Source organism: Cyclopterus lumpus, chromosome 12 (genome assembly GCF_009769545.1).
Source record: "Cyclopterus lumpus isolate fCycLum1 chromosome 12, fCycLum1.pri, whole genome shotgun sequence".
Lineage (NCBI taxonomy): Eukaryota > Metazoa > Chordata > Actinopteri > Perciformes > Cyclopteridae > Cyclopterus > Cyclopterus lumpus.
This window is the reverse complement of record NC_046977.1, coordinates 6,558,307-6,567,886: the sequence shown is the minus strand read 5'-3', so window position 1 is coordinate 6,567,886 and position 9,580 is coordinate 6,558,307. Positions and strand designations below refer to the sequence as shown.

The window sequence follows — 9,580 nt, the reverse complement described above, 5'->3', positions numbered from 1 at the left end:
AATGTATTTCTAAGATGAATAAAAGAAGCTACGATACAATAAAAGGGGATAATTCATAAATAAAAACCATTTGTTTTGTATGCGTTAGAATAGCAGAGATGTTATATCATGGTTCAGACAGGCTGTCACACATGATACAACAGTATAGTAGTAGTTTATAGCTTTATTAAAAAGCTATTAAACCTTAAAGAAATTAGCTGCTGTGTTTTAAGCAATATTTGGTTGTCTGTTTAGAATTCCTACCTGATAGAATTAGTACCTTTATTTAAGCACATTTTTGCTGGTAGTCCATTATGATACCTGGCAGAATGACCTTTCTTTTCTTTAAAGCCAATTTATTTTTGGACTGTTTTTAAGATCAAATTTTGTAGACTATTTGGATCGATATATTTCATGACTTTAGGATCGGGCAATCTCCTGTACTGCTTTGAAAAGCACCGTCGTGGTCACTTGGCATTTAATGGTGAATGGTAATATTAAGATGCAGCATGTGACAGGATACATTAAAATAACTTATATATACTCATAAGAAAAATAGACTGCTCTTAATTTATGTGCCATTTAATTTTGAATCTAATGTAAACAGGAATGGTGTATATATTAGGACCTCTAGAGCTGGCAATGATGCACTCTTCTGCCCAGAAACACTGAAGTAGATCATAAAGTCTGACTCACTATGTAACATTGGTGCTAGTTTTGGTGCATGAGTTCCGATTTGATGACACAGAGCCCAAACCGGACAGTGGTTGTAATGTAGGTTTCAGAGCTTAGCCTGCAGCTGGAAAAAACACAGAAATCATTTAACACATTTCAACCAAACATGTAGGATGAACATGCTGAGGGAGTGCGTCACAAAAGAATTGAGCAGCCTGTGTCTGCTGCTCTTGGAGCATGGACCCCGGCACGTGTCTGATTTAATGCAGGCCTGAAGTGCAGGCTGTGCAGAAAGGCCTGTTATTGGACACTCACCCTGGGTAGTTATGTTATGCTACTGGCTGTCTGCCTGCAGAGCACACCGACACCATCTTACTTCATTTAGACCTAACTGGAGCCTCAGGACTGCTGAACGAGCTGACCATTAGATTTTTAAGATTGTAGATAAAGATTACGGCCTAAAGATCATGGTATGCATAATATAAAACAATATAGCTCTTCAATACTAAAAGAGAATTTAAAGGAACATCTCTAATATGTGAATTTAGATATTGAACACACAGTATTTAGTGCAGTATATATAGCATGCACTGCCAGAGAAGCTGCAAAAATCTGGGGGATTTAATTGAGTACATTTCAGGTACTGATTGACGGCCGTGATTGGTCAATGACACACAGCATTTCTGTTTTGTTTGAAAAACACAAAGATCTTAGTAGATGTTTCAACTGTTTCCACTTTCCCACTTTGCTTTTTGCATGACACTCACAGAAACATACAATAAATACTGCTCTGTGACAAGCCTGCCATCCAGAGGCTGGATGCTGTACAGGACTGCAGTCTAATGCTTTTGTTAGTCTAAATGATAACCAGTAGATATCACTACATTGTTTATTGTGAGTAGAACGGACAACCAACACACAGCCAAGAGCAGGTGAAACTCGTTTTTGATAAATGTATGTACATGTTATGACTACCGAAGCAGCACATGTGAGTGTACACTTATTCTGTTTTCTTTTATATGCAATGGGTGTTGGGTTTACAATAGTAGGTTGCTGTTCCACTTAAGGTCACAATCATATCATCGAATGTTTCTCAATAATCAAAAACATAAGGACATGTGACTGAAAAAGGGGGAAAAAAAGATTTAATAACGTCATTAACACATATAGCCATTAACATCTCATATTTACATCCTTCATTTAACAAAGAACCTTTGCATCACTTTGCTTGTCTTTAAACCAGCAGAGCACTGATGATGTCATGCAGATTCGGCCACCATCAATAATCCTCCAACAATAAAATATCCAGTGCTGCCGTTGTAGATCGTAATTTTACAGTTTATAATGCACAATTTCTTTTGAGTATTTACATATCATCTGTGATATTTAAATACATACATATCACAGATATGTATGTATACATACATCCTACACAATATATATATGCAGCATAAAGGCATCTTCTCATGTACACACATCTATATATCCATTCAATATTTATTTCTTTGCACTATTTGTATTTTTTTAAACTTACAGATAACTTGACTTGTACGTAGACATTTAATTTTAAATTTTATTGTTGGTCGTTTTGTTATATTTTTAAATATTATTAATATTTACATCTTTTCATTAATTGTGTTGATAGCAGTACTGTCTATTCTTAATGCTTATATAACCAGCTTCGTTTCCCCCTTTCCCTGTTCCTTCTATTTCTGTGCACATTGAGAGAGATGCAAAAAACAGCTAAGTTAAGTTGCTTGTTTGTGCCCGTATACTTGGCCAATAAAGGTAATTCAGATTTTCCAGAAACATCTCTTGGTGCCTAACAAAGCTTAATTCATCCACGTTAAGTCACCTGAATCTGCTTCTGTGATCAAATCCCATAATATACCTTCACAACTAAAACGAGAAACAGAATATTTAAAGTCACATAAATCAAACCTAAAGGCAGATCAGTTATTCTGATTCTAAAGAAATCTTTATAAAACCGAAAACCAAATCATGAGATAACTAATGTTGACAAAGAAAGGATATACATACGGTATCATTTTCACAATATCCCACAAGCAGTTAACTTGGTATATTAATGATTGGAAATCCACAGAGAGTAGTATCAATATCCATAGAGAATCAATATCAACACGGATATATAAGATAATCAACGATTGCAACAAGTGAATGAAGTCAATGAAAAAATATCTTTTGTCAATATGAATCTATCACACAGAAGAAGAAAGAGGAAAGTTCAACTCTAGAAGACAGTTGCTAGATTGGTATATGTAAAAAAAATATTTGTATGGATTATGGTAATAATACAAGCAAGATTCACTCATTCAGATGAGGTTGTAAGTATGGTTACAATCTATCATGTTAGCAAGCAACATACTGATAGTCAGTGATGCTTATGGATTATACAATGGAATGTATACTAAATATATTTACTGCAACTATACTGTACTTAAGCACTTATTTGAGATACTTGTACTCCACCACAATTAGTTGACAGCTATAGTTACTTGTTACTTTACAAACTAAGAGTTTTGAATAAAAAACCTCGGCAGAGTTTAGAAAATATGATGCTTTGGTACAGAACCGAGATGATCAATTGGCAACAATTTTCATGATGATTAAAGAAAAAACGTTTCATGGTTCCAGCTTCACAAGTGAAAAGTGGCTGCATTTCCTTTTGAATAGTTTTAAAGTTTGGACTATTGAAAGTGTCACTTTGGGCCCTGAGAACTTGTGACAGCATTTCTCAGTTTCCTGAAGTTTGTAAAATCCAAACAATCAATCGGTTAAAGGAGAAAATACTCCACAATGAAAATAATCAATAGTTTCAGCCTTATATCAAATTAAACAGTACATGTAAAAGTTCAACCGTGAATTGCTGCTTACACATTAATGCACAAGTAACTTTAATATAATTATATGATGTATAATAATATAACATTGAGAACTGTTATCTTGAATGGTATAATTGGTAACGATCTTCAATAATCTTTTTTTATATTTAAGTAGAAATACTCATAATGTTATTATTGGGTTAGCTGTGAGTACTAACAGTGCCTTGATGACTTTCTCATTAGATTGAACAACTTTTGGAGTAAGTGCTGCTCGCTGCATTCATTTCTTTTAAATGTAGCAAACTCTTACTTTTTTCTCAAGATTACCCATCCTGCCTAATATTTTTTCCAATGATCCTGATTATTTCACTTACATAACATTTGCAGGACTTCTAATTTGTAACCGAGTATTTGATCACCACAGGATTACTACTTTTACTTAAGCAAAAGATCCGAGTACTTCTTCCTTTCATTTGCCTTCTTGATTGGCCCGGTCTTGTTTCCTCTCCCAGAAGGTGACCAGAAAGGGAGGACATCGAAGAACTCGGTCCCCGAGCACATCATCCTGGGCGACGACCTGTATGCAGAACGACGTCCCCGCCCTCTCTGTGCTGAAGTGTGGCGTGACATCGTATCTGAGACCACAGGTGTCTGCAACCGTGGTGGGGTTGTCGTGTGCGAGCAGTGTGGTGGCAGTCGGGTCAGCGGCTCTGACTTCCAGCTGCTCGTGTGCGACTGCAGTTACATCCACAGGCAACACCACGTAGGCAAGCTGAAACCTCTCTCCGATGGTGCACTTGAGCTCCGTAGACCAACAGTACTCCCCGAGGTCTCCTAGAAAGATGAATTATTTCATGAAGCCCTATACGCAGCAGATTGTATACGCAAAATGAAACAGTATTGGAAGTCATAAGTCATTTCTTAACACTCAGTGTATATTTTGACTTTTATTTTGGACAAAGAGTGAACCATCCTAGAGTTGAAAAGGCTCCTTACCTTCTGTGGAATCTTGAAGCCTTATATTATGGTTGTCCCCAAGTAGCAATTTCTTGTTGTAAGTCATCCCAGTGCACTCTATCAAACAGTTTGTTAGGTGTGTCGCCGACACCTTGTCAGACATCGGTTTAAGCAACGTTTCCTTCTCCGAACATTCAAATGCCCCTACAGCCAGCAGAAGGGGGTAGAATACGCCAACAGACACCAACACATTGAAATATCTTGACATTCTGTTCAGTGTCAGTAAAATATCCAATTTTTTCTTGCAGTCCTCTTGTTGAGCAGTTGCTTAATGTGTAGTCCAGGATCAATATGTTGCTCACATAACTTGCAATCATAAGTTACGGTTCCACTGCAGCAAAGAAAAATATGTATAACAGCCCTGAGAACAAACACATGCACAGCAACTGAAAACGGAGAAGTGCGCAATATGTTGATCTTTCCAAACTAGCGTCCAATTTCCTGGAGCACAGTGCCAAAATATCTTCCTCTGCTATTTTCCTCCCTCGAGACTAGACATGTCTGTCAGGCATGAAATCACAAAAAGGCTGGCATGAGAAAGGCATTTCACGAAATACTATTCAAGAATTATGATGCACTATAAGTTTTGCCAGGAAAAACAACCGAGGGCAAACAAAACTGTTGGTTTTAATCATCTTTATTCAAATAACTTGTGAGCGAGAAATCAGGAAGTTGATACAAATGATTGGCAATGTCATAAGCACACACTGATCTAAATGTATTGAATGAGCTGATATATCACTCTGATAAGTAGTAGTCTATTTGTGAAAAAAGTGAATGGTGAGGTAACTTTGTAAAGTCATATAAAAAAATGACAAACTAAAACTAATCGTGATAAATGGTCAAAGAGACCTATAAGGGAAAGGAAAAATAATAATAAGAATGCTGCTGTTAAAAATGCATATAAAAAGCACATATTATGGAACTCAAATGTCAGTATACTGTCAGCCAGGCTTTGATCTTACTTTAAATTACTTTTCTGGCCAAAGTAAAACCTCACATCAAAACACTCAAATGTGAGAAAGGACTATTAATATTATTTTTTTTACAGTTCCAGTTTTTTGGAGGTTTGCAGGGCCTTCATCTTTTCTGCCAGTAAAAACATGAAAATAGAGCACGGCCAATGGAAAAGCACAGCACACGTTTTCTTTTTGTTGTAGGTGCAGTGAGTTTAGCTGGATAACCCAATCTTCTCCTATTACTCTCCCTGCAAAAAGCAATGTGTCCCTCAACATGGCAAACATATACCTCATTTACATATTAAGGAAAACTATTTTGTTTTATTTGAACTCATTTGAAGTCTACCTTTTGGGATTGAATGGACTTCTAGCCCATAAGAGGAAATAGTTGTTTCACAGATGAAAGCGGAGACATGGATTTGGCCCTGCACAGTTTTACATTTTTTTGAAAGGGAACACTCAGTAACGGTTAGTAGCTTTAAATAGCTCTACACTCATGAGATTTATTTAAAGATAAACTGGCACTTACTACACAAGTGTCAGATGCACTTCACTTCCAGCTCTTGGTGCAAGAGAAATACTTCATAATATCGTAATACTATTTATCTACAGAAATAACGTGTCATTTAGATATAGTTATAGTTATACCACTTCAATTATAATTGATCAGTTTCTTCTTTGGCCGGCTAAACAGATCTGTGCTGGCACATCCGGTTTAGAATGGAGAAACAGGAATGCAAAACGGAGTTCTTTGAGAGAATTTGCTTTGGTTCCCACACTCAGTGTTGAATACACACTGTAAAGGTCTAAGATAAGTATAGTGAGAGAAGATAGGCCCGCATGTGATGTATCATCCACATTTTCAATATTTTATGTGTTTGCTTGTTCCCCAGGTGGCTCACATACTCAGGACTATAAAACAAATGTTACTCTCTGCTGGGCGGCTGGAGGTCGCCGGGATCACAACCGCAGCTGCGAGTCAGCTGCACAGAAGAAATAACAAGGTTGCTGAATTCATCCACATAGAGGATAGGCACCATTTCTTGAGAGATGGGCTCACAACATGGCACCTGAAGAGGGTCAAAGAGAGGACGAGTAAGGCGTGGTAATACGGTTTGAACCAAAGAAATGACTTGAATTTATTTATTTTCTTCTAATCTAATATACCTTTTAGACTGATGGCAAAATAGAAAATGCAAACATTTGATACATGCTATAGCAGAGGTCCATTACTGTGCACACACAGTTACAGTATGTAAGATAAGGTGGAGATTTATAACAGAAATAATTGCAGCCAATGAGATTAAAAAGAAAAGAAAATCATGAATGTGGCTTTTTAAAATGTTATGCTAGAACTCGCACACATATCTGCGAATGCATTAATTTCTGATTGTACAACTGTGGGGAGTTTCTTTGGCTTGTATTTGGTAGATTCGTGTTGACAGAAGGAGAAAACCGGCTAATCTATTGGCAGCTGTTTCACCTCCTGAACAAATACACGGTACTTACTGAAACTCAGGCCCAGTGGTGGAAAAGTACAAAGACTCAACTAGTGTACTTAAGTTGTAGGAGGAGTACATTACAATAAAAGTATGTATGCAAATGTAAATCAGTACAATGTAAGCTTATTTGGGGTTTGCAGACAATCACTTCACTATTCAAATGTCTTAAAGAATTCTACCTGTGAGTCAGCATCCTGGTCATTGGCGTGGGGTGATGGACACTGCCCAGTGTTCCCTTCGGGGTGGCAGAGTGCACACTGAACAATGGTCAGGCTGGCAGGGTGGATAACCCAGTTGTCCCATCCCAGATCTTGCAAACACAAGAGTAGATATTATAGTACATTGCTATATTTCCTCATGTCAATATGCATGCTCACACATTGTTGCATACCTTTCATGAAGATCTCAGAGGCCGTGGAACAGCACTTCAGGCTCGTACTGTTTCCAACATTAGGTGACACAGAGTTGCCAGAGGCCGCTGGAACTGGAAGGACGTGGAGAAAAAAAAGACACTTTTATTTGCTGGATTTGACTCTGAAAAGACCACTAAGGATTAAACAGACTGGAAACAATGTGGGCTCTGCAGCAGTTTCTTTGAATTCTGCGTTCCACTTACTTGGTGTGTCCTTGGCTCTGTGAGCGATGGTGCTGAAGGTGGTCCTCCATTGCTCTCTCACACCGTCCAGCCCACCAGCAGGCAGCCGGGGCTCAGCCGGCAAGTTGAGAGACCCGAGGAGACCCTTCCTGATGGACTGCAGTGACTCACCCTGGCACCTGAACATCATATATCACTCAGGTTATTCACGTAGTGCATACTATTAAAAACATAATATACACAGAAATAAAAGACAATTCTGCAAATTTCACAAAAAATCAAAATCAAGTGCATTTGTTAGTAGCTGCACATGTTCTCTCAATGCCCTCAATGAACTGGGGAAGAGCTTTGCAGGCGTTGAGATGAGCCAAGAGAGAGAAATGTTGGGTAAGAATAATTTATTTCCCTGCTGAAACTTGAACAGAACAATGTGTTTGATCTAATTCAATTCAATTCAGTTTATTTTGTATAGCCCAATATCACAAATTACAAATTTGCCTCAGAGGGCTTTGCAATCTGTACACATACGACATCCCTGTCCCAGGATCTCACATCGAATCAGGAAAAACTCCCCAAAAATAACCTTTGACAGGGAAAAAAGGGAAGAAACCTTCAGGAGAGCAACAGAGGAGGATCCCTCTCCCCGGATGGACAGAAGCAATAGATGTCATGTGTACATGTTCTAAGTGGTCACAGTGACACCAAATCCAACCCAGAATTTGTAATATCCTTGTAACTCATATTAAAAAACACATCTAGTGATATGTGATCTGATGCCGAGGCTATTTTAAAAATATTATAACCTTTGTGCCTTCTTCTTTTTCATAATTCTTCGGACACTCTTGAGGACAACACGCCAGTGCAAAAAAAAAAAAAAAAGAAGAAGCAGAAGATCGGTAAAGAAGGTTTAAGACTGACCTGTGATGGGACACCAGAGAGTTAGCAGAGGCTGCGGGTTCTTCCTTGGATGGCTGCAAGACAAACGCAATCACTGCCGAAGGGCCCAGAAGAATCATCATGACAACGACGACCGTAAAGGACATGGTGCACGCGCTGGACGGTCAATCTATAGATCAACTGCTCTCGGAGTCTTGTGGCGGTCTACGGCTGTGGTTGGTTCAGTGCTTCTGGTTGGAGGAGGAGATAGGAGTGACCAGACAGGGATGCTCTACTAGCTATTGTCTGTCAGGGCCTGGGAACCTGGCTTTTTATCTTCTTGTACCTCAGCTTGACCTTGGAATATTTAACATTGTTGTCTTGTCCACGGTTGTGTGCGAAAGAGCGCAAGGAGGATAACAAGAGAGCCTAATAGACTCAAGAGAAACAGACAGGAATAAGAGGTGACAGGGTGGCAACATAATACAATTATACATAGGCACACAATATTATGACATGTCAGTTTATAGTGGTGATTAGTTTCAACAGGGGTGAAAATCAGAACCATACTCGCAAGAGATCCACGGATGAATCTCAACTTTATGATACAAATTCCCCTCATGTACATTTCATTATGTTTATTACTGAGCTAATAGTTAAAGGGATTGTTTTAATACACCATTATATATTGTTATTTTTGTCCACTCTCTTTTACACACGTGAGGTGGGGCCGAATATTATATATATGGTGATTAGGAACTCAATGCTAAAACCATAAACTAATTAACACTTTTATGGCGCTCGACAAAAGATGAACATTGTAAGCATCATACAAGTCAACTGTATGACATAACTACATTAGTACTATTGCATTAGTCAGTACATGTGTAAAATGTGTGTATATTCTGCATCAGCTTGTTCCAGCTCTTCACTGGACCTTAATGAAGTTTATACTGAGCCAAATAGCTTGTGTGCCACACTCTTCCATCAAATTAAAAATACTCCAGGGTCCCCAGATTCATCCCAACCTATTTCTTTTATTTTTGTACGCTTAATAGAAGAATATTTGTTGAGTTTGTAATGAGTGATCAAGTGGCAGGCTGTTGCTTTTTTAAAGATGTGTTAGCACAGAAC

At 38.2% G+C, this 9,580-nt stretch overlaps 1 protein-coding gene across 1 annotated transcript; it reads right to left on the bottom strand.

Moving 5' to 3' along the window:
- Positions 1 to 5,575: 5,575 nt before the first annotated feature.
- Positions 5,576 to 8,783, bottom strand: gsdf (gonadal somatic cell derived factor). The gene is made up of 5 exons (XM_034547014.1): positions 8,489 to 8,783; positions 7,592 to 7,749; positions 7,367 to 7,459; positions 7,155 to 7,285; positions 5,576 to 6,543 (listed from the first exon to the last, which is right to left on the bottom strand). Exons 1-5 carry the CDS (start codon positions 8,611 to 8,613, stop codon positions 6,400 to 6,402), a joined length of 651 nt encoding a protein of 216 aa, XP_034402905.1. The 5' UTR covers positions 8,614 to 8,783; the 3' UTR covers positions 5,576 to 6,399.
- Between the last annotated feature and the right edge of the window lie 797 nt (positions 8,784 to 9,580).